The following is a 26,104-nucleotide window of genomic DNA, read 5'->3' on the forward strand; positions in this document are numbered from 1 at the left end:
GCGCGCTGTTCTTCTCCTGGGCTGCCCGGCTGTGCCACCCTGGCCAGCCGGAGGGTAGAAAGCTTCTCCCAGTCCTGGGTCCTGTGCAGCCTCTGCCAGGTCAGCTTATGTCCCTGGACTTCAGTTTTATTAGTCTTGTGATATGATTTTCTCATTTCTCCTTTATTCCTGAGAAACAAGCCATGAGGAAAAATTGAATAATAAAGTAAAATCTCATTATCGAATGCCTCAGTAGTCCACATATTTGGTTATGTTTTTAGGGCAAATGTTTTTTCCTCCATGCAATGAAGTACAGACTATCCAAGTCTTAGATTAAGTCTGTTGCAAGGAGATCTTATCTTCATACTCCAAATCATTTATAATAATGGAATTTTGCTGTCTATAGAATTTAAAAAAGATTTTCAGGGGAGAGATGTTGCTATTTGTATTATCTTATGTACTACCTTTAGAATAGCTAAAACTGTTGAAAGTTCTCAAATTAATAATTTTTAAAATCTATTTGTATTTAGTTAATAATTATGTAGCATTTTATATGCTTGGCATTGTTCTGGAAAATTTAGAAACATTCATACTTAACATTCATAATAAGCCTATAAAGTGGTCATTGGTATTATTGTTGCTTTAGTAATGAGGAATCTGAGATACAGACAGTTTGAGTAATGTTTGCTGGGGTCAGAGAGCTAGGATATGACATAGCTGGAATTTGAACCCAGTGTCCAGAGCTTCTTATTAACAATATATTAATATGTAAAAACAGCAAAATTAAACTTGATAAATGATAATTTTCTTATCAAATAATGTTATGAGATTTCTGTATGATACATTTTCATCATATATAAGGGGACACGTAGTTAAATTTCAAGTGAAGGCAGACCTGTCACTCTCTGCCCTCCAGCCCCCTGCCCTCCCCCTGGTTTTCATGAAGTCTTGAATGTGGAGTATATACACTCATGGATAGAAACTGTCATCTTCATTCCACATAGTAAGCCGCATCCCCAGTTAGCCCGATGAGAAATTGCTCATTATGAATGTTTCAGGCCTCTATTTCTTGTAAAATGAATGGGGTAGTAAGCAGGGGAAGTTTCTACAGAAGTATGTAGGAGGTAAATTTGGCTTTTTTTCCATCTCATTTGATCTCTTTTGGGGAGAGAACCACCAATATGTATCCTGTGCTGCTGCTGCTAAGGCTCTTGAGTAGTGTCCGACTCTGTGCCACCCCACAGACGGCAGCCCAGCAGGCTCCGCCGCCCCTGGCATTCTCCAGGCAAGAACACTGGAGTGGATTGCCATGTGTCCTGTAAATGTAGGGTAAATAGGTTGAGGCCATTAAAAGACTTTTTTCCCATTAGATGGCACTTCTTATAGTGAATCAAAGTAGTCACTTAGAAATGCATTTTCTCTGTACCTAAATGACACTTCCCTTGAAATCCAAGAGTCATTTATTGGTTCAAATTCAGCAGCTGTGGAATAACTGTTTAGTAAAATGAACGTTGACAAAAATTCAGTAAATTAAATTACATGGTTCTTGAGAAGTTTAGTTTATCCTTAGGGAAAGCTCACCCTGTTGCCTCATAGACTCATCAGGAAGTAGTGCTGTGCCGGGGGATTCTGGCTACTCTGAATCTTCCTGGGTACTTGCTGGCACAGGTGGGGTGGGCAGAATCAGTGGCTGATTGTGTCACAGGTTTCAGAGTGCAGTCTCACCAAGTGGCACAGTGGCAGAGGCTCTACGACTCGCCTTGTAAGTACAGCACGAGGACATGTCGACTCATGTAGAATCTTTGCCCTCAGTACTTCAGCCCAGCACGCTTTTATTGCTAAGTTGTTGAGCTGACAACATGAGCATCCTGAGTTTCTAGCCTATCATTCTACTTAAATCCAAACCTGATTCCCTCTTTAATAAATTCTTTCTTGGTTCTCTCTCTGAAAAGTCTTCCTTATGTCAGCTGAGGGGAAAAAAAAGTGCAACATTAGAGCTGTGAGTCAAGCTTTATTGGTGCTTGTAGAGAGAGGACTAGAGGCTGAGAGACGGTCTTTCAGATAGCTCTGAGGGCCTGCCCCTAAGGGAATGTGTGCAATCAAACACATATCTCTGTAGAAGGTTGCTGCTAGTCACAAGGAGCAGATGTCTCCATTAATGATTTAGTGCTTTTCTAGTAGAAGATGCAAGAGATCAAGTTCATAAAATATTCTCCTGAAAACGTCTATCTGAAGGCCTGTTTTGCCACTTTTTCCCAGAGCACAGAGTGCCTCAGTCCCAATCTCTGTCCCGAATCCCTTTCAGAGTATGTCGAAGGTCAGCAGCTGTAGTGGCTAGTGGCTTCATTCTTGCAGAACCAGATGATGGGTGACATTCTTCAGCTGGCAGTTATATCTCACCTAAATCTTTCCTTGCTTAACACTGCAATGGGAATCATTTGAAGGTCCTATATAATCTACGTGAGTCTGTTTGTTTTTTTTCTTTCTCTCCATACACTGCAGATATTCTTTATGAGCTGTGCTTTAATTTTGTGGCTGTGTGGTCTTACCTGTGTTACTCAAAATGTTGTATTTTCAAGTGGCAGGACAGCACTACAGATGAGTCGAGATCTTTCTATTCAACTTCCCCGGCCCGATCAGAATGTGTCAAGGAGTCGAAGCAAGACTTACCCTAAGAGAATAGCACAAACACAGCCAGCTGGTAAGTCACAGAACCCCCAGCTCATCAGTTACCTTGCATTTCCTTTGAGGCTGTTGGTACGGCATATACTGAAGTGGTGACTGTAGCCTTGAAAGGTTTTAACTGTTAACATAGAGTTTTCAATGTGACCCAGAAAATGTCCCAGCAATCAGAATTATTCATAAATTGACAGGTAATCAATTTGAATCACTGTAACTTGCTTACTGACTATACTTAATAATTCATTTTTTGAAGGGGTTAAATAAAATCACAACTGAGCAATTTCTTAGTTTGGTGTAGCTGAGATTAGAATTAAAACAAAGTCTTAGCAAAATTCATTTAAAAAAATACTGCTGGTGTAACAGTCTGTGAAGAGTTTAATTGGTTTTTATTGGCGTTGGACTGTGTTTCATTGTGCAGTATAATAAAGTGCATAAATGTACAAACATGTACACCTGCGCACATAAACATAATATGGTATGTATGAGGCTTCCCAGGCAGTTCAGTGGTCAAGAATCCGCCCAACAACGCAGGAGACTCAGGAGATGTGGGCTCTGTCCTTGGGTCGGGAAGATCCCTTGGAGGAGGAAATAGCAACCCATTCCAGTATCCTAGCCTGGAAAATGCCATGGACAGAGGGACCTGGCAGGCTGTAGTCCATGGGGTCACAAAGAGTTGGAAATGACTGAGCATTACACATACATATGTGTGTGAAATCCGAATCTTTGCAACCCAATAGACTATACAGCCCATGGAATTCTCTAGGCCAGAATGCTGGAGTGGGTAACCATTCCCTTCTCCAGGGGATCTTCCCAATCCAGGGATCAAACCTGGGTCTCCCACATTGTAGGCAGATTCTGAGCTGAGCCACCAGGGAAGCCCAAGAATACTGGAGTGGGTAGCCTATTCCTTCTCCCGGGGATCTTCCCAACCCACTAATAGAACTGGGATCTCCTGCATTGCAGGTGGATTCTTTACCAGCTGAGCTACCAGGGAATCCCCACATATGTGTATATATATGTGTACACGTGCACACACACACACAGTTTAACATAGCCTGTGGCCCCAGAAGTCCCTGCTATTTGCTTGATCACAGCCTCACCATCTCCTCTTGTCCCAACTGGCGAAAACCCCCATCTGACTTTGTGATAATTATTTCCTTACTTTTCACTATAATTTTACTGCTTATGTAGCCTTCTCTGAACAAAGTAGTTTATTTTGCCTGTTTTTAAAGTGTAATATAAATGAATCAAGGAGGGTGTTCTTTTAAAGTGCATTCATTTTCCTTGCAGTGAGTTTTCTGTTGTATGACAGCTTCTTTATCCATTCTACTATTGATGTACGTTGGGTTATTCAGGTTTTTTGTTTTTAATGCACACCATTTCTTTAATAAAGCCACCTAATCCATCAGTTTTAACCTATGTTCAATGCTCAGAGCTCACAGATTTTACTCTAAAGTGATAGTACTGATTTTGGTTTGTGGTTTCTTACAGATCACCCTTGTCTAACACTCTCCACAGGCTTTTCACATGTATTATTTCACTTGAGCCTCACAGTAATCCTGGGAGGGAGGGCATGGCAAAGTCTGTGTTTTCATTTTACAGATGAGAAAGACATGGTCTCAGTAGCTAGACAGGAGTGAGGCTGGGATGAGAGCCCAGACCTCCTGGGTCTTTTTGCCATATTGTATGAAATGAATGGAATTTTTAATAACAGTAATTAGCATCGGAACATTACATGACAGCTGGCAAAGCATTATGACAGCCGTTGTTTCTTTTAATCCTCATACCAAGGCTATGAGGAACATGTTTAAGTTTGCTCCACTGCTGCTGGCTGCGAGAATGTCACCTGACTTATTTCGAGTTTTTAGAGTGAAATTAAATCTGATTGTAGGTCCCCTCCTCTCACTGGGCTGAGCGGAAATTAAATTCTTTCTGATGTTTCTACAGTGGCAAAAATTAGACATGATTTAATTTTACAATAGATTACCGTGCCACATAAGTAATATCATTATCCCCATTTAGCTGTTGAGGAAACTAAGATTATAAAGGTAATTTAGCCAAGATTACATAATAGGCAGGTGACTTAGGACAGAAATTTTAGCCTTGAAATTTAATATCTTTATCTTAATATTTTGTGACTATCTTTGTATCTGATCAGTATTAATCCTTTGGATCAAGTGCAGTGTGGTATAATTGATAAGCAAACTTTCAGATCATCATGCATTTCTGAAACACCAGGCCTTGTGAAATTATTCTGAGACCAACTGAGAATATCAAAAGCATTCCTTGTGTCAAATCAACATTTCATTCCACTTGAGATGCTGGAATCACACATGCTTTTTACACAAACCTGCCCAGGTTGCTCCTTTTCCTCTCTTCATATGCTCTTAGAAAAACATCTGCCTTATAGCACTCTGTGAGTCTCTCCTTGTAAGCCTAAATTCCAAAGATAGAGGTTTTGTTTGTTTGTTTCTTTGCTGGCTTATGTAGAATCCAGCCAAGTGCAATTTTCACAAACCTGCCTGAAACTGTATTGAGCCTCAAGTTTTCTCCCTTCCCCCGTAGTGTTGCATTAAAACACATTCCTTCTAGGGTGAGGAATTCTCCGGGCCAGAATACTGGAGTGGGTAGCCTTTCCCTTCTCCAGGAGATCTTCCCAACCCAGGGATCGAACTCAGGTCTCCCACATTGCAGATGGATTCTTTACCAGCTGAGCCACAAGGGAAGCCCATTCAAAAAAAAAAAAAAAAAAGCCATACAATGCTGTGTTTAAAAACTAAGACTTTGACTGTATGTACCTATCAGTTTTGCTTTTCAAGCCTGTATGCTGCAAAATTGTGATGTGTTCTGGGAACCCAGAGGTGACCCTGCCCTTGAGACCATGACTGGGTGGAAAAGGACCATTTAGCAATGCCAGTGAAGCAGCGTTACTTTAGTTGCTGTCATGCACAAATGAAGACTATTGTAGGGGCAGGGATGATGTTGTTGTATGTGTTTTTGAACGTAGTATATTCTTTTTCCTCTAATTCAAATGTACTCTACTTTGAGCCTCAGTTGAACCCAGCTGGTCGAGACCGGGTGTCTAAGGTCATGGTGGGGATTGGACTTGGAGCAGAACATTTGAAGAGGGCGTTCTTGTGTTCACGTTTATCAGTCACTTTCTGCTCCTTATCCTGTCCACCAGGTCCCTTGAAGCAGGGCAATTCTGTGTGAATCTGTGTTCCTGTGTGTAGAGAGGGGAGGTCATGGGTAAGCTGGAAGCCTCCTATGCTGAGAGTCAAGCCTGCCCTTTAAGGCTCTGCTGCTGAGAGGGGGGAGGGGAGGCTGCTGTGAGGGGGTGGCCCGCAGGTCACTAGGTCACCCAGCCCTCCAGCCTCCACCTCCTTCCCTACCAAGCCTTCTCTCCTGCTCCAGGCAGCTCTCCCAGGCCTGTCACTTCTGATTCCCATACTCCCAGCTCCAGAGCTGCCTCCTCCTCCAAAGCTCCCTGTTCCTAAGACTCATTCATGGGTGGCTGGGCAGGAAAGGAACAATTGCTCAAAACAGTAGGTTTTTATTATTATTATTATTCTTTTAACTAACCCAAGAAAAGCAAAAGTATTACCTTAATTCTTGTCACAATTGCTTTAATTTTAATTTGAAAAATTTGACAATTAAAATGGTAGAAAGCTTATTTTAAAGCATAGAGAACGTTTATTTTATTAGATTGTACTGTGTTTCACAAAAATGGAGCTGTGGTTTAAAGGGAAGATAGATTAAAAAAAAAAAAAAAACTCTTTAAGACCAGCTATGAATTTTCATAAATTGAATTCTGGTATTCTCTCTAAAATAAAACTTGAGAACTACAGTTCCCAGAGTTATTGGCATAAATCCTCCCCTCTTATTTAACTAAAAAACAAGTTAAGATAGAAAGGGAACTTTGGCTTTTTGTTAGTTTATATCATTAATTTATACTGCATGACTTGTAACTGTAGAAGACATTCTTTTATTTCTGCTGAAGTAATTCAGTCAAATTCAATCACTATTCCTCTTAACCTGTATCTAAGTTCTCTGATAATTTTTAAAAGTCTGTTTGTTCATTTCTTGATCAGGAATAATAAATGCCCTGGTAGCTCAAAAGCCATTGTGATTAGAATCCACTGAGATTAGGCCTTGGCACCTCTGTGAGGAAGTGCATTCCAGAGTCAAGAGCCCTGCCTGCTGCCCCACCCAGAGGAGTTCAGCGCCAGGGCAGGCATCCAGAGCATTCCTGCAGATCTGCCCGGCAGAGGCAGGCATTCGGGGTAAAGCAAGAGGCCAGATGGCAGGAAGGAAAAGTGCATGTGTGTCCAGCCCTTTCTCTGACAAGTTCTTGGCACCTCACGTAAGTGGGTTCATGTCATAGAAGAGCTTCTGCTGTAAGAAGGGCAGTAAAGACAGAATGTTTAGCTGTAATCTGTAGTTAGCTATTTGAAAAGTAATGGCTGAAACCATTTACAGTGGATAAACAATGCTGCGATTGTCTGGTGCAGCATTTTGAGTTTTTAAGGATATCATACTGATGAACAGAGAAATAAATAGTTGCAGTGTAGTCCTTCAAGCAATTGAAAAGCTGGTTCAGGCGACATTTTGGCATTCTAGAAGACGCTGCAGACACAATGCAAGAGGGTTCGTGAAAATGACTCATGAGTGAGGCCGGTCTGGAAGCAGACAGCTCCTGCTCAGGCCAAGCCAGTATTTCTGTGCAGGAAAGAAGACTCAAGTCGTGTTTCCAAATCTTCCACTGTCTTAAGGGAAGCATGGAATTTGGCTATTTATAGAAACTTTCCAGAGTTTTAAGTATTGGCAATTAATTTCATTTTGAAGAAAGTCTCTGTGTGCCAAATGAAACATTGCTAAAGGGCCACTATGGCTTGAGGGCTGCCTCTTCAGAACCTGATTGACAGAGTTGGTATGAATGACCGGCCCACCTGCCCTGGGGTCTCTGTGGTTTCTGCAGCATCTCCTGTAGGGTCCCTAAATCAGATTCTACAGTCCATGACTCCCAGCAGGAGCACTTTATAGCTGGTAGGTGAGTTGGCCAGCTCCAGGGGTTGATGGTGCCACACAGTTCTGAAGCCCCTAACAAATGATTCACATGTGAGAAGCTGACCGACGCTTACTGATTCCCTGACCTGGTGCAGGCCAGAGCGAGAAATGCAGGAGAGCAGCCCAAGCAGGAGAGACAGTGAAGTACACTTTCACCAATTTGGTGCAATAAGACTCCCTGGGCTGCTGGGAAATAGTAATGTCAATGTCACTGAGCCCTTGCTCTGGCTGACATGTGCCAGATGTGAGGTCAGCAGAAGTCCAGCTTGACTTGTGGTGATCAAAAATATATTTTAAAATAATTTTTTTTAAGGCAGTCGAAAAACCAGCTATGTGAGTAGAGACTGGCGTATCAGGCTTAGCTCCATCTTGTTAATCTGGGTTCAGCCTCAGTCATTCCTGGACTAGTTGTGTGATGTTATGAAGTCATTTAACCATCCTGAGCCTCAGTTTCTTTGTGGATCCAGTGGTGGTATTACCTCCTGCCCACAGGTGGTTGTGAGGCTCCTGCCTCACAGGTTGTTGTATGGGACACAGCATCATGTTGGGAATGTGGAAGAGTGCTTTCCACATTCTTTAGTTTCTCTTTCAAACATCTCTTTAGTTTCTTTCTCCTAAATCAAAAGGAGTCTTTCCATACATAGTGGGGACCAGTCTGTGAGTCTACCTGGCAGTCTTTGAATTATATTTATCATATAGAATCAGTTTCACATACAAAGGTTAGTATCATGTGGAGGAGGGGCCTTTTGGGAGTGATGCGTGGACAGAGTCATTGAAGTTCAATGAATGGGCTTCAGAAAGAAACTGGTTACCACTGGATTGGTACCGATTTATTCTAGAAGATTAGGTATAAACAATATGAAGGAAGTGGGCAGGTCAAAGTGCCCCCTCTGGGGCCAGGTGTATTGCTTCATTCTTCCATTGCCTGCCCAAAGATCCCTGGGCACCCAAGGGCAGCTGTTGTCAGGCAGTATGAGGAGCCCAGAGCTAGGGGTTGTCCTACTTACCCTGTTCCTACTCCTCAGAGTAATCATTTTTCTCCACTTATTTTTAGCCCCTACTCCATGCTCACCATTCTCCAGGCTCTATAACCCCCACCCCCGCCACCCCCTGGATAGTCTATGGCTGTGAGTTGAGAATAACAAACTCCTTACAGTGAACCCATAATAATGATGCGATTGTATGCTGTTTTTAAGGTTCACATAGTTAATCATTTCATCTTCTGTGTAAGATGGTTTTCCCTATTTGAGGTAATTAGGCACTAGGCCTACCCAAGTGCATTTTTCCTAATGAGCAGACAATAGAAACAGAAGATAAAGGGCAAAGCTGAAAGGGCTCGGAGAGGGAATCAGAGTTGTTGAGTGAAGAGGAAATAGCAGTCACAGCTATGGATATGTGATTTCATAAGTCAAGTCACAGCCTCAACATATTGTTAGATCAGCAGCAACCTCACTTCTGCCATATGAGCAGGCCCATGGCTATGTTTATCATCATGAGAGACTGGAAACTACCTAAGTGTCCACTAGTAGGGAACTGACCTAATAAAATAATAGATGTGTACCCCTGGGAAATACCATGTGTCTTTTAGAAGAAATCTGAGGGCAGGATTTGAATTTATGTTGGCCAACTCTGTAGTCCCCCCACGTCTGCTGCAAAAGGTCAGATCCCCTGAGGAGCTCCCCAGGCAGAGGATTGTTAATAACTAATAGTCAGTGAGTATCACTGCATGCCTTGCAGTGTACTGGGCACCCTGCAAGTAGTATTGCTCTCATTTCTTTTGGAAGATGCTCTGACTCACAGTGTACAGGTCAACAGTCAGAGGCAAGGACTTGTCCAGCATCCCAGAGCTGGATATGAACCAGGTCACTGTGGAGAGGGAACAAAAAAGAAAGTGATAAATTGGCATCGATATGAAATGATTTCCAAGATACAGTATAAGCAAGGGGGGGAAAAAGGGCAGGGGTAGTGGGTAGCAGCAGGCAAGATACTCCCATTACGTAGATATAGGATCAAAAATAGAAAATCAGAAATGGGAGAGAGATAAATTTACTCTGTATTCTTTAATAGTATTTGCATTTTTACCATGTTGTACTTAAAAAAATCCCTTCAGATAATTGTCATGAGTGTCTTAAGTTCACAGAGTAATTTCAAATGTCCAAGTTTCCAACAGACAGATTCTTGAAAAGCTCAGATGAGGACACTGATATTGTGCTAGGATGTGTGCATGATAATTTATGAAAGATGTAATAGAACAATACAGGATGGATCATCCAAGTTCAAATGTTAGGATTTCTACTGTGCTGTAACAGATACAGCCCAAGTCTTCACGGCAAAGGCATTAGACACACTCATATCTGTGCATTTAAATGTAAGCCTTAAAGTATAGGAAATTGCACTGTAGATCATCAGGTCAAAGGAGGAAGACTTATGTAGGACCCACATGTGTTTTTGGATTAGATGAAATAGAGGATAGTCACTTGTGTTGTAGGCAAGGACACTGAGGCCCAAAGAGGTGAAATGATTTGCAAGTGTAGCAAGTTCTGGAACCTGGAGGTTATCTGGATGAGAATCAGTAGGTACTGTCTGGGAACAGATTGAGAAAATTGATAATAATAGCTCTCACGCCTGTTGGGCACTTAGTAGGCATTGTGAAGTTTTTGCATGTTTGTCCTCCCTAGGTCAGCTGAAGACAGGAAGGGAAGGCATTAGTAAAAATTCTCATATAAGGAAATGAGAAAAAGCATTCTAACCAAGCGTGTAACAACTATGTGGGTAGTTTTGGAGATGATTTCTAGAAAATTTAGGAGAGTGTTAACTTTGTTTTAGAGAAAGTGTGACTATGACTTTCCTCCTTCAAACTGGCAAGTCAGAATTAGGTCATCTATTGAGGTGTGGTCCAAATCTGTGAGCCCACTTTCTCTTCACCCTAAGAATTCCTGCAACTGATGATATAAGCTTTTGTATTGAGAAGGCATGTGGGACAGTGGCAGGAAAAAAAAAAAATCTATCTGATTTGAGTAGACTTGAATTCCTGGTCTAACTTGACTGTGACTTGTAACACATCATTCAGCATGGCTGAGCTTTCATCTCATTGTCCATGAAGTGAAGCAACTCTTTTGGTAAAGCTGTGAGGACGGTGGGTGTTATCCTCATCTTGCACATAAGGAAACTGTAGCTCAAAAACATTGAACACTTATTCAGAGTTACACAGATAGTAAGAGCAGCAGCAGAATTTGAACTGAAGTTTTTGGAATATTAAGGCACATCCTTGGAAAGTAAATAAAAAACAAAAAAAGTGAAAAGTAATTTGAAAATAAGTATATGTCCTCTATTTTTCTACTATTGTGTGATTTCTTTACTTCACTAGATGCTGTTTCAGCAGGTATTTTTGAAGATAGTACATTTATAGAGTAGCAGCAAATCATTCTGTTTTTTTATACCATCTAGTTGTTCACGGAAAATATTTAATTTCTTTGGGACATTTTGCCTAGCAAAGAGGGGAAATGACAGTAACTGTGTTAACTGCAAGGAACGTTAGGTCCCAGAGTCTGGGGTATGTTTGTTCAAGGCTGTCTTCCTTTGTTGACACCTTTTTCTATTCCGTCTTGAAGCTAATGTTTATTTTCATTCTATAAAAAATGTCTTAATATATGGCAGACTGGTTATATTTTCTCTAAAAAGTTAATGTTTCCACTCTTTCTGGGAGTGTTTAGCATTCCATGCATAGCTATCAAAATTAAAAAAGCAACCAAGGCTAAGGCGTACTGTATATTCCTGTTAAATACCATAGCTTTAGTGAGTTACCATAAATGACATTTTTCTTCCCTTTACTTTCTCATTCAACAAGAATTCATTGAACCCTTGTTTGTCATAAGACTTGTGATGTTGTAATTAAAATAATTAATCATTTGGCCTTCATCCCCATTTCTGGCACAGAGCTCCTTAAACACTTGAAATTGCCTAAGTGGTAAGAACTTTAAATGTGAAAGGAGCATCATTTGTTACTCGTAACAAGCTCCTTTTAACCACATCTGAGTTTATGGTGATGAGATGACTTCTGGAAAGCCCCAAACAAGGAGGGGATGCTAACTTCCAGGGGAACTAAACTTGAACAGAGGGTCAGAAACTTCTGTCTCATCTGGTGATGTCTGGGGAGGGGAGAGACGCTGGAGGTTGAATCAGTCCCCCATGGCCAGTAGTTTCATCAATCTTGCCTATTAATGAAGCCTCCCAAACCTAGAAAGGACAGGGTTCTGAGGGGTTGGTGAACATATAGATGTAGATGTGGGAAGAGCGGTGTACATACAGCATGGAAGGTCTCTGTCTCTTTCCATGTATCTTTGCCCTGTGCCTCTCTTCATCTGACTGCTTTTGAGTTACATCCTTTTACATATAACAAACCAGCAATCTAGTAAGTAACTGAGGTCTGAGTTCTGTTAGTTAATTTAGCAGATTAATCTTAGAAGGGGGTCTTGGGAGTCTCTGATATGTAGCCCGTTGGTTAGAATCACAGGTGGGTACCTGAAATTGCAACAGGTATCTAAAGTGGAGGCAAGAACCTAGAGCCTGTTATACAGAGTGAAGTAAGTCAGAAGAAGAAAAACAAATTTTGCATATTAACACACATATGGAATCTAGAAAGATGGTACTAACTAACCTATACGCAGGGCAGCAGTAGAGACACAGACATGGAGAATAGACTTGGGGACACAGAAGGAGACAGAGAGAGTAGGACAAATAGAGTAGCATTGAAACATATACATTCAGTTCAGTTCAGACGCTCAGTCGTGTCCAACTCTTTGTGACCCCATGGACTACAACACGCCAGGCCTCCCTGTCCATCACCAACTCCCAGAGTTTACTCAAACTCATGTCCAACGAGTCAGTGATGCCATCCAGCCATCTTATCCTCTGCCGTCCCCTCTCCTCCCACCTTCAGTCTTTCCCAGCATCAAGGTCTTTTCAACTGAGTCAGCTCTTCACATCAGGTGGCCAAAGTATTGGTGTTTCAGCTTCAGCATCAATCCTTCCAATGAATATTCAGGACTGATCTCCTTTAGGATGAACTGGTTGGATCTCCTTGCAGTCCAAGGGGCTCTCAAGAGTCTTCCCCAACCACAAGTCAACTTCTCCAACCACAAGTCAACTCAAACCACAGTTCAAAATCTTCAATTCTTTGGTGCTCAGCTTTCTTTATAGTCCAACTCTCACATCCATATATGACTACTGGAAAAACCATAGCTTTGACTAGATGGACCTTTGTTGGCAAAGTAATATCTCTGCTTTTTAATATGCTGTCTAGGTTGGTCATAGCTTTTCTTCCAAGGAGCAAGCATCTTTTAATTTCATGGCTGCAGTCACCATCTGCAGTGATTTTGGAGCCTGAGAAAATAAAGTCTGTCACTGTTTCCACTGTTTCTCCATCTATTTCCCATGAAGTGATGGGACCAGATGCCATGATCTTTATTTTCTGAATGTTGAGTTTTAAGCCAACATTTTCACTCTCCTCTTTCACTTTCATCAAGAGGCTTTTTGTTTTTCTTTGCATTCTGACATAAGGATGGTGTCATCTGCGTGTCTGAGGTTATTGATATTTCATCCAGTCCAGCATTTCTCATAATATACTTGGCATATAACTTAAATAAGCAGGGTGACAGTATACAGCCGTGAATCTATTTCTCACTTCCACTGTATAGTTATAAAGTATTTGATTTAGGTCATACCTGAATGGTCTAGTGGTTTTCCCTACTTTCTTCAATTTAAGTCTGAATTTGGCAATAAAGAGTGCATGATCTGAGCCATAGTCAGCTCCCTGTCTTGTTTTTGCTGACTGTATAGAGCTTCTTAATCTTTGGCTGCAAAGAATATAATCAATCTGATTTTGGTGTTGACCATCTGGTGATGTCCATGTGTAGAGTCTTCTCTTATGTTGTTGGAAGAGGGTTACTATGACCAATGCGTTCTCTTGGCAAAACTCTATTAGCCTTTGTCCTGCTTCATTCTGTTCTCCAAGGCCAAATTTTCCTGTTACTCCAGGTGTTCTTGACTTCCTACTTTTGCATTCCAGTCCGCTATAATGAAAAGGATATCTTTTTCGCGTGTTAGTTCTAGAAGGTGTTGTAGGTCTTCATAGAACTATTCAACTTCAGCTTTCCCAGCATTATTGGTTGAGGCTTAGACTTGGATTACTCTGATACTGAATGGTTTGCCTTGGAAAGGAACAGAGATCATTCGGTTGCTTTTGAGATTGCATCCAAGTACTGCATTTTGGACTCTTTTGTTGACTATGATGGCTACTCCATTTCTTCTAAGGGATTCTTGCCCAAAGTATTAGATTTCATGGTCATCTGAGTTAAATTCACCCATTCCATTCCACTTTAGTTCACTGATTCCTAAAATGTTGATGTTTACTCTTGCCATCTCCTGTTTGACCACTTTCAGTTTGCCTTGATTCATGGACCTTGATTCATGGAGAAGGATAAGAGGCTTATGGAAGCTTCCTGATGGGAGAGACTGACAGGGGGAAACTGGGTCTTGTTCTGATGGGCAGGGCTCCTGGTGGCTCAGAAGGTAAAGCATCTGCCTACAGTGTGGTAGACCCGGGTTCAATCCCTGGGTAGGGAAGATCTCCTGGAGAAGAAAATGGCACCCCACTCCAGTGTTCTTGCCTGGAAAATCCCATGGATGGAGGAGCCTGGAAGGCTACAGTCCATGGGGTTGCAAGGAGTCAGACATGACTGAGCAACTTCACTCACTCACTTGGTCAGTAAATCTTTAATCCAATTTTCTGTTGAAGGGCGGGGCTGTGTTTCCTCCATGTTATTTGACCTGAGGCCAAACTATGGGGGAGGTAATGAAGATAATGGTGACCTCCTTCAAAAGGCCCCATGCATGCACTGCTATACTCAGTGCCCCTGACCCTGCAGCAGGCCACCACCGACCCACTCCTCCACCAGAGACTCTTGGACACTCACAGGCAAGTCTGGGTCAGTCTCTTGTGGGGTCACTGCTCCTTTCTCCTGGATCCTGGTGTGCACGAGGTTCTATTTGTGCCCTCCCAGAGTGTGTTTCCCCAGTTCTGTGTAAGTTCTGGCGGCTCTATGTTGGGTTAATGGCAACCTCCTCCAAGATGGCTTATGCCATACCCACGTCTATTGCAACCAGAGCCCCTGCCCCTGGAGCAGTCCACTGCTGGCCCATACCTCCTCAGGAGACACCCAAACACAGTTCTGTCTCAGTCTCTGTGGAGTCTCTGGGTCCTGGTGCGCACAAGGTATGCTTGAGCCCTCTGAGAGTCTCTGTTGGGTATGGGCTTTGATTCTAACCATGATTTCGCCCCTCCTACGGCCATGCTTGGGCTTCTCCTTTGCCCTTGGATATGGGGTATCTCCTCACTGTTACTCCAGCTCCCCACAGCTGCATGTACATTACCGTATGTAAAATAGGTAGGTAGTGGGAATTTGCTATATAACACAGAGAGCTCAACCTCGTCCTCTGTGACAACCTAGCAGCCTGTGATGGGATGGGAGGTGGGAAGGAGATTCAAGAGGGAGGAGACAGATGTTATAGCTATGGCTGATTCATGTTGATATAATACAGAAACCAATACAACATTGTAAAGCAGTTATCCTCCAATTAAAAATAAAGAAGGGGGCAGTCTTATGGAGCTGAGCCCTTAACCTGTTTGATCTGATGATACCCAGGTAGATAGTATCAGGACAGAGTTGAATTTCAGGATACTCAGCAGTGTCTGCTGAAAATTGAAGAATTACTTGATAGTGTTGGAAAAAACACCCAGTGCAGACCCTGTCCCATGGAGCAAGACTTGCCCCTGATCTAGAGGAACTTTATCATATAAAAAGGATATAACAGTTATTTAGCACTTGTTAAATGACAAGCCTGGAGAATCCCAGGGGCAGGAGAGCCTGGTGGGCTGACGTCTATGGGGTCACGCAGAGTCGGACACGACTGAAGTGACTTAACAACAACAACAACAAATGACAAGCACTGTCTAAATACTTTCTAGAAATTATCTGTTGATGGGTGAAGCTGTGTTCCCTCCCTGCTATTTATCTGGGGCCAAACTATGGTGGATGTAATGAAGATAATGGTGACCTCCCTCAAAAGGTCCCATGCATGTACTGCTACAGTCCGTGCCCCCAGCCCTGCAGCAGGCCACCACCAACCCATGCCTTCGCCAGAGACTCCTGGACACCACAGGCAAGTCTCCTGTGGGGTCGCTGTTCCTTCCTCCCTGGTCCTAGTGCACAAGGCTCTGTTGTGCCCTCCAAGAGTCTATTTCCCAGTCCTGTGTAAGTTCCGGCAGCTCTGTGGTAGGGTTAATGGTGACCTCCTCCAAGAGGGCTTATGCCATCCCCACACCCAGAGCCCCTGTCCCTGCGGCAGACCACTGCCGACCCGTATATCCACAGGAGATGCTCAAACACAATTATGTCCCAGTCTCTGTGGGGTCCCTGGGTCCTGGTGCACATAAGGTTTATTTGAGCCCTCTGAGCATCTCTGGAGGGAATGGGGTTTGATTCTAAATGTGAATTTGCCCCTCCTACCATCTTGCTAGGGCTTCTCCTTTGCCCTTGGATGTAGGGTATCTCCTCACAGTGGCTCCAGTGCTTACCGTCTTATGGGGGTTTCTCTGACCTTGGATGTGGGGTATCTCCACACCGCTGGTCCAGTGAAGCACAGCTGCCGTGCCTGACCTTGGACATGGGGTATCTATTCACGGGTGCTTCAGCGAAGTGCAGGAGCTGCTCCTGACCTCGGCCATGGGGTATCTCCCCTTGGCTGCTCGTCACTCCAGCGCTGCGCAGTAATACTCAAAATTCTCCAAGCCAGGCTTCAACAATACGTGAACTGTGAACTTCCAGATGTTCAAATTGGTTTTAGAAAAGGCCGAGGAACCACAGATCAAATTGCCAACATCCGCTGGATCATCGAAAAAGCAAGAGTTCCAGAAAAACATCTACTTCTGCTTCATTGACTATGCCAAAGCCTTTGACTGTGTGGATCACAATAAACTGTGGAAAATTCTGAAAGAGATGGGAATACCAGACCCCCTGACCTGCCTCTTGAGAAAGCTGTATGCAGGTCAGGAAGCAACAGATAGAACTGGATATGCAACAACAGACTGGTTCCAAATCGGGAAAGGAGTACGTCAAAGCTGTATATTGTCACCCTACTTATTTAACTTATATGCAGAGTACATCATGCGAAATGCTGGGCTGGATGAAGCACAAGCTGGAATCAAAATGCCTGGGGGAAATATCAATAACCTCAGAAATGCAGATGACAGCACCCTTATGGCAGAAAGCAAAGAACTAAAGAGTTTCTTGATGAAAGTGCAAGAGGAAAGTGAAAAAGTTGGCTTAAAGCTCAACGTTCAGAAAACGAAGACCATGGCATCTGGTCCCATCACTTCATGGCACATAGATGGAGAAACAGTGGAAACAGTGGCAGACTATTTTTTTGAGCTCCAAAATCACTGCAGATGGTGACTGCAGCCATGAAATTAAAAGATGCTTGCTCCTTGGAAGAAAAGCTGTGACTAACCTAGACAGCATAAAATTACTTTGCCAGTAAAGGTCCGTCTAGTCAAGGCTATGGTTTTTCTAGAAGTCATGTATGGATGTGAGAGTTGGACTATAAGGAAAGCTGAGTGCCAAAGAATTGATGCTTTTGAAGTGTGGTGTTGGAGAAGACTCTTGAGAGTCCCTTGGACTGCAAGGAGATCCAACCAGTCCATCCTAAAGGGATCCGTCCTGAATTTTCATTGGAAGGACTGATGTTCAAGCTGAAACTCCAAGACTTTGGCCACCTGATGCGAAGAGCTGACTCATTTGAAAAGACCCTGATGCTGGGAAGGATTGAAGGTGGGAGGAGAAGGGGACAACAGAGGATGAGATGGTTGGATGGTATCACCAACTCAATGGACATGAGTTTGAGTAAACTCCAGGAGTTGGTGATGGATAGGGAAGCCTGGTGTGCTGCAGTCCATGGGGTTGCAAAGAGTCGAACACGACTGAGGTGACCGAACTGAACTGAGAAATTATCTGATGTAATCCTCATATCCACTATATAAGGAGTTTGTTATATCTTCATTTTATAGATGAGAAAACTGAGATGCAAAGAGATTTAATAACTTGTCGAAGATCACACAGTGGGTAAATTTGCAGAGCTAGAAACCAATCTGGGTTTGTAAGACTTGTATACTTAACCACTTTGTCATACCAAAGAGATAAAAGACCTACCAAAATCAGGCACATGTGTCAGGTATTGTGGAGCGGAGCACTTTCTGTTTTAAGTGTCCAGGAAGGTAGTTTTCTTATGACTAATGGTATGTTCTATGATGCTCTTGTGAAGGAAGCAAATTCTGAAGGTCTGGTGGCCTGGGATGGAAGATTCCAGCCCCTGGTGAGGAGGGATGCCGGAGGGTTTTCTCAGGGTTCTCTAGACCCAGGCAGTTTTGATAGACTAGATTTCCAGATTCTCTTTCCTGGAAGGAGCCTGCCTGTGATAGTAGGCTTGCCCCTTCCAATGGACTTTTTCCTATTTTCCAAAAGAAAAGTAGTCATTTTTACCACTCAGAATCTGTTATACTATTTTGTGTTTAAATGTTCAACCTCCTGGACTGATGTTGGAAAAGTAAAATGACCTTGATTATCAAGTGATACATCCTTGTATGTTATTTTCTCACTTTGACTTTCAGCAGAATTGATGAAGGACCCAATTGATTTGCCACTTAATAGAAAATTTGAAATACTTTTAGATAATGTATCACTACTTGTAGAGTTATAGGTCTACATGTAATTTGGAAGTTCTCTGGGATACTGGTGATGTCCTTATAACAGAATACTTAACAGAATAATATAAACCTCTACTTAATGTGAAGAAGAAAATCTATTCAAATAAAAATAAGAATAGAATTGTTGCTAAACTATTTCATTTTAGCACAAAATAATATTCTTGAATGGGTATGATCCAGGTTAATCATGGAGAAAACAAGACTATCCTGTTTATCTTATTAAGAATTAACTTTTCAATAAAAACATACATTTTACATTTAAAAATTACTTATCAGCATTGATGCAGTATACTAATAACATGCTGTTACTAATTGTAATGATAACTTGGTTTAGAAAAAAATTTTACCATGTCGAGCTTTATGGTCATGGGAAATAAACCTTTTACTTTATTTCTGTTTTTCTGTCACAAAAGTAAGATATAGTGATGAATAAATACTTTCAAGCATAAAACATTACTTTGAAGGGATACATTTTTGCAGAGGAGATGAAATTGAGTTGCAACTACAAGGAGAATGAAAGATTGCTGTGAAATTTTCAACTGATAAACTCATTTCATGTATTTTTGTTTGCTTATTTTTGTAATTAAATTTTTTAAATTGGGGTGTGATTAATTTGCAATGTAGTATTAGTTTCTGTTGTGCAACAATGTGAATCAGCTACATATATACATACCCCCTCCCTCTTATCCCTCCCTGCTATACCCCCATCCACCCCCTCTAGGTCATTTCATGTGTTTTTAAAATGAATGACTGTGGATATCAAAGTTGTATGGTATTTTATTACACTGGATATATTTAAGAGAGTCATGAAGCAGTTTCATTTAATTAATTTTTTGTTTTAATATTTTTTATGAAATACTGTTGATTCACAGTATCGTGTTAATTTGTACTTATAGCAAAGTGATTCGGTTGTGTGTGTTCTTTTTGAAAATATTCTTTTCCATAATGGTTTATCATAGGATATTGAATACCATTCTCTGCTATACAATAGGACCTTGTTTACTCATTATGTGTCTCAAAGTATGCATCTGCTAACCCTAACCTCTCCTATCTCATACCTCCCCAGCCCCCTCCCCCTTGGCAGCCACCAGTCCATTCTCTGTGAATAGAGAGATTCAAGAGATTTACATCTTTTTATTTAAAAATTTTAAAACACTGTTTGTTTTTAATTTAGTATTTTGTTAGTTTCTGCCATATGTCAACATGAATCAGCCATAAGTGTATGTAAAAACAGTTACATTTTAAAATGTCAGTATTTACTATATGTTGCAAATGACATCCTTTTGATACTTTTTAAACTTCTGATGCAAGATGTTAGATATCATCTTAGAAACATGCACTAAGGTGAATCATTTTCCAAATTCTTTTAGTGAGTACTTGTGTAAAAAGTTTAAAGAAGACTGAGTTAAGGCCTCCTAGATATGAGCTCAACTGTGGAAAAATCAGAAAAACCAAAAATGTTCTCAATTTTGCCTAAGCAAAATAAACCTTTTAAAAGTGATCTTTACATACAATTATATGTATTTTGTGTTTGTATATACTTTATATGGGGCTTCCCAAGTGGCACGGTTATAAAGAATCCGCCCGTAAATGCAGGAGACACAGGGGATGCGGGTCCTATCCCTGGGTTGGGAAGATCCCCTGGGATAGGAAATGGCAACCCACTCTACTATTCTTGCCTGGCAAACTCCATGGACAGAAGAACTTGGCGGGCTATAGTCTATGAGGTTACAAGGCGTCAGACGTGACTGAGCACACACACTCTTTATATACCACTGTAATTACATCAAATAAAACCTCTAAAGCCGTGGTCTAGCACTCTCTTCTGGAACAGAACAAACTTTGTGTCTGGTGTGGAACTGTTCACCTGCCCTAGACCAAATGAGCATAAATGTGGGGCCTGAGAAAACATGGCTGGAGAAGGTCTGCTGTAGGTTGCTCTCAACTGCGTGGCCCTGTTGATGGGGGGCCGCGGGGGAGGGGGAGTGGGAGAGCAGCGCAGGGATAGGATGTGAGCGCTTGCTCAGTTCTCCTCCACCATACTGTGTTCTCATATCACAGGAAGAAAAACTTGGAGACGAAGAGGTTTGCCACACCTCGTGCTTCCAGACAACCATTCACAGAGCCATGTTGGCACTGGGCCTGGGACGGCTGAGAGGAAAGATAGGCACCCCTCTACTGTTAGCGTGGCTGGCAGCCCCTCCAGCATACACAGGTGTGGATCACAGGTCCTTCAGATACTACAGCCCCTTGTTCCACTCTGAGGGCCTAAGGGAGAAAAATGCTTGGACGTGCCTTTTTTGGTTTTGAACCAGTATTCTGACCTACAGAGAAGGGTGTTGGTGCCCACCTCTCGGAGTGTGTGCCTCGGTAGCTTGGGCAGAGGATGAAATGCCTTCATCTCTTCTTCTCCTAAGTTGACCATGTTGGTCACGAGGAAAACAGAGGGATCCAGGAGAGTGCTGGGTCAAGGGAGAAGACACTGGAAGCAGACCAACCAGGGAAGGGATCTTTCATGCATAGACATATTTTCCTAGCATCTTTCTCATCCACACCCACTCTTTATGATCTACCCTCCAGCTTTCTAGCAGAATGCTTTGTTTGATCTTGCAGTTGACATGTAGCAAAATCAGTCTTAAAAGTCTGTATGTTTGTAGTAAAGAGGTAACTGTGTTTAAATACCACCCTTAGGACTTTTGAATGCAGAAACAGAAAGGCAGGGGTCTGGCTACCTCTTTGGGATGAACGGGCTGAGGTCAGGCATTTGAACTTTAAAGAATTAGCCACTGTACACTTAAACACTTTTTATTTTCCAAATCTTGTGTTTTGAAATTTAATTAAATTATACATAATGAATATCAGTTTTGGCAAATATAAAACCTTTATGATGATAGGAAAAAATATATATAAAGTTTCCATGGCCATTTTACTGTTTGTAATTTGTGATGTTAGAAAAATATATTTTGCCAAGTTGTTCTGTCTTCTGCCATTTTTTCCCATAGTAACCAGTTATAAAGTTGAAAAACCACGGCAAGGTGACTCTGTACTATCAGTGTGAGAGCTAGAGCTAAAATATATTTCCAGTTACTAGCTCATTCTTAATTCATGAATATAATATTTCTTCTGATAAGTCATTCTAGATCAGATAATATGAACTCAGACTGTCTTTAATGAAACCTAATAATCTGTTGTGTTGTGAAGAGTTAAAATCTATTCTGTCCTGATTATTTGTCTCAAGCATTAGATGTAGCTTTTAAAAAATATAGGTCAGGAAAGAAAATGTGAATAAGTGGGATAAAATTTAGCCTAAAAGTTTACAAATGTATCATATTTGAGAGTTTTAAAAATGAAATCTTGTATATATGATGGTCTCGCTTTACTTACTGGCTATTTGTCCTTTTCCCCATTAAACAGAATAAGTCAAATTACTCTGATAAATATATATATATATATTTTTTTTTTTTTCTTTTAATGTTACATGTTCATCCTCCATGCCCACTCTAAATTCAAAGCAGTGGCAACATTTAAGTAACATCAGACATTTAAACTAAGGTTGACAGATGTCAAATTGAGCTATGAACTTTGCTGGTGGTGGTTTAGTCGCTAAGTCATGTCCAGCTCTTGTGACATCACGGACAGTAGCCTGTCAGGCTCCTCTGTCCATGGGGATTCTCCAGGCAAGAATACTAGAGTGGGTTGCCATTTCCTTCTCTAGGGTATCTTCCCAACCCAGGAATCGAACTCAGGTCTCCTGTATTGCAGGCAGATTCTTTATCGACTGAGCTATGAGGGACCTTGTGAGGCTCAGTGTTTTTATAATTGAGCATCCATGTGAATTCAGTACCACATCTTGAAATCTGGACATCACAGCGATGACTTTTAAGAATCTCCCCCAGGTCAAGCAGCTAAACAGATCCTGGGAAAGTTGGTTCTGTTTCTGAAAGCCGCTCTTCCTGAACGGAAGGCGAGGGTCACTTAAGATGAAGGCACTGAATTGTGAGCAAAGCCAAACTGCACAATAGCGTGGTCATGGTCCGCTGCACGCGGGCTGAAAGCATTTGCATATGGGGTGTTAAAAGGTGAACAGATGAGACCATGGAACACTGAACACTGGCACTGCAGTGCTGCCTAACCCATAGGGCATTGTGTGGGCCCATGCCATGCTGCAGTGTTTAACAGTCCAGAGACAAAAATAATCACAGATCATGAGCTAGATCTGGCTCCTTAATAAACTATAGCAGTCTCCTGATAAACTTATTCTTCTACCTGTGACCAGTCTCATGAATAAAGCCCTTTGTCTTTTGGGGGAGGGGGGTTACCACACCATGTGGCATGCGGGATCTCAGTTCCCTGACCAGGAATGGAACCCACGCTCCCTGCAGTGGGAGGATAGAGTCTTAACCGGACCTCCAGGAAGTCCCAGACCTTTGTCTTTTTCTGTGAATGATATGTAAGTTGAACTGGATGCTTCTAATTCTAAATGACCTTGCTAGAGTTAATATGTTATGTAAAATAAAATACAAATTTACTTAGGAGCCTTGGTAATCCTATGTGGATAACTGACTTTTTTTTGTAGATCATCTGCTGCTTTCATTTTAAAGGCTAGAAAGAGGAGCATGCTATAGCGGAAGGCTGCCGTAAAGCCCTGAGAAGTAGCCCAGGCTTGTAGAGTATGGCTGCATGTCACTTCGTCTCCTGCATTTTCCATACTGCCACATCCAGATTTTTTTTTTGTCTTAGTTTTGACACTTTTTAAACATAACATTATTATCCTCAATTTTCCCTTCTAGTTGAAAAAATAGTAGAAACAGAAAGACATCCTCTATAGTAACAGACCTTCACTGAATACTATAAAACACTGTGCTGGAAATCATGGGGCCTCAGTGATATGCCCTTCATTTTATTAAGATTTTGAGGCCTTATTCACTTTTATTAATAATTTTATTGTGTATATTATAAATATTTTTTGAAATATATATGTGGCCATTTGTGTTTCTGGATATTTTAGATGGAAAACAACTGTTTTCCCTTCTCTAAAAGAAAGAGTTGCCGCACATGGAGTGATTTCTATAGTGTAGGAAAACTGCCCTTAATGTTTTATTTCTCGACATGAGAAGTAGTTTAATAGTGGTTCACTTTATAATAATTTGTTAAACAGTTCACATATGTATTTTATATTCTTTTCTGGTGGTCTGTTATAATTTACAATGAAAAAAGAATGTTGAAAACCAATTTCTCCAGCCTCAAAATTTCTTCTGGAACAATGCCTAAAATTCCATTGTTATCAATTATTTTAGTTAATATTTGTCTTCTCCTTTTTGTCTTTAAAATGCAACCATTTGTGACCAGTTAATACACGAAGACATGAGCCCTTTAGTGTAGTTGATTTGTCAGATCACCACTTCTCTGTAGTTCAAGAATCTGAGCTTATGTAGAAGGGCTGGTTCTGGAAGGTAGGATAATGAGGGGAGGAAGAGTTTTGAAAAGGAAAGCAGTTAGTGCATGTCAGCAAAATGGAAAATCGGTGAGCCTAAAGGATGCATAACCATCTCTCTCACCTTTGCAGATTTCAGTAAGCAATATTTAATTGCTTAGCTTTCTTCTTAAATGATAGCATGATTAAAAAAACCTCACTCATTTGACATAATTAGGACAATGGTTAAAATATAATACTTTTAAAGTATAGTTATTACTTTTAATTGCATATTTACTAATGTAAAGCTAATAAGTATTGCCTACTTAGAGTTTTTAAAGAACCCTACATTCATGAATAAAAAGAGTAATTTATAATTAAGGTATGAATATTACATGAATGGATACTGCAGAAAATCTCCCAGTAAGTTAAGGCTTATAAGTAGCTTTTTTTCTTATAGTTAGTTTTCCTAGTAAGTCTTTTACACTTCAGACTTGTCCAGTTCACATACTTACAGAGGAGGGAGATGCATATAAATAGATTTTTTTTGGTTAGTAGTATGCTGTTTTGAGTATAAAAAAATATAAATTAAATTGGATTACCCTATCTAGTTACGATGTGTTTGAGTGTATTATATGACTGTTATGCTAGTAAAATAGTCTTGTCAGTGAAGCAGTTTATTTTGAAGACATTTGCCTATTGTGTCTGAGATTGTCTGAGAGAGCTTGTACGTGATTTTTTTCCCTGAAATTCTTTGAGAAAACCATAGATCTAGTGTTTGACCTCAAAAATTATGACTTAGGTATTGTGAATAACCAAATGTTGGTTTCTTTAAGGAAGTACATATACATATATAGTTTGAAATTTTTCTATTTGAAAATATTCCTCAGTTTTTGGCCTGTTTATTAAGCTTTTGCAAGCTAGGGAAAGAGACTCGGTGAAAGTGATCAAGCAGCAGAAAAGACTGCTCAGCAATATTACGGTTACCAGGGCTAGGGAGAGGAAGACTGGGATAAATTGGGAGGTTGGGATTGACACATACACACTACTTTGTGTAAAATAAATAATAAGGAACTACTGTGTAGCACAAGGAACTCTACCCAGTACTCTGTAATGACCTACATGAGAGAAGAATCTAAGAAAGAGTGGGTATATGTATGTATAACTGATTCACTTTGCTGTACAGCAGAAAGTAACACAACATTGTGAATCAACTATACTCTAATAAAAATTTTAAAATCAAACAAAGGACAAAAAACAAACAAACAACAAACCCCCCCCCCCAAAAAAAAGCCAAAAAGAGACTGACTGCTCAGTCAAACGGAGAAAGCAATGGCACCCCACTCCAGTACTCTTGCCTGGAAAATCCCATGGATGGAGGAGCCTGGTGGGCTGCAGTCCATGGGGACTGAGTCGGACACGACTGATGCGACTTAGCAGCAGCAGCAGCTCAGTCAAAAGTGATAAGACTTGAAGCAAACCCAGGTTTATCCACCAGCTAGCTGCACAGGACTTCAGTTTAAGTGATGCTTGCTTTCACTTGGTGCTTCTTCCACTGCTGTTATTGCCACTGGGCGCTTGGGCTGGTTTCCCTGCTGTGTCCCCTTCTTCCCCCAGCCTGGGAAATAGCCCCAGGTCTGTGAATTTCCCTTATATTATAAATTAGTAATACCAGCTTAGAACAATGCTGCATTTAAAAAACATGTATTTAAAACTATTAAAAATATTGATTATGGGGACACATCAGCTGTCTGGGGCACAAATGAATTAATCCCTCTTGTCACTGTCCCAGGGCCATATCACACAGAGTTCCCACTTTTGAGAAGCAGCTCCTTCTCAAATCTACGCCTGCAATTTTGGGAATATGCCCTTGTGATTTTTATTAAGGGTTATGGCAAAGTAGACAGTGACTGGCCACTCCAGTGTCTGATAGCATTGGCGGTTGTTCAGAGGGAGTTGGTTGTGTCCCATTCATCCGACCGTACTCTTATAATGCCTGAATTCTGAATGTTGCTCCCATGTGAGCTTACGTTTGATGCCATCTTCAGGTTCACCTTTTCACTTCAGGATTCCAAAACTGGAACAAAATTCAGGTATTGAATCCATGTCAAATTGCTCATAATAATAGTTTATGGAGTGCTGAT

At 41.3% G+C, this 26,104-nt stretch overlaps 1 protein-coding gene across 4 annotated transcripts in view; it reads left to right on the forward strand.

Annotated features, from left to right (window-relative positions):
- EPB41L4A (erythrocyte membrane protein band 4.1 like 4A) overlaps window positions 1–26,104 on the forward strand; it is a 294,024-nt gene that overhangs the window by 217,149 nt on the left and 50,771 nt on the right. For 3 of the 4 annotated variants that reach the window (XM_027552607.1, XM_027552609.1, XM_027552608.1), the window contains one exon: window positions 2,559–2,680. The exons of the other annotated variant lie outside the window; for it this stretch is intronic. In XM_027552607.1, the coding sequence (XP_027408408.1) occupies window positions 2,559–2,680 (122 nt within the window). The remainder of the gene's footprint in view (window positions 1–2,558; window positions 2,681–26,104) is intronic. 4 annotated transcript variants of the gene reach the window in all.

The sequence above is a fragment of the Bos indicus x Bos taurus genome, chromosome 10, assembly GCF_003369695.1.
Source record: "Bos indicus x Bos taurus breed Angus x Brahman F1 hybrid chromosome 10, Bos_hybrid_MaternalHap_v2.0, whole genome shotgun sequence".
Lineage (NCBI taxonomy): Eukaryota > Metazoa > Chordata > Mammalia > Artiodactyla > Bovidae > Bos > Bos indicus x Bos taurus.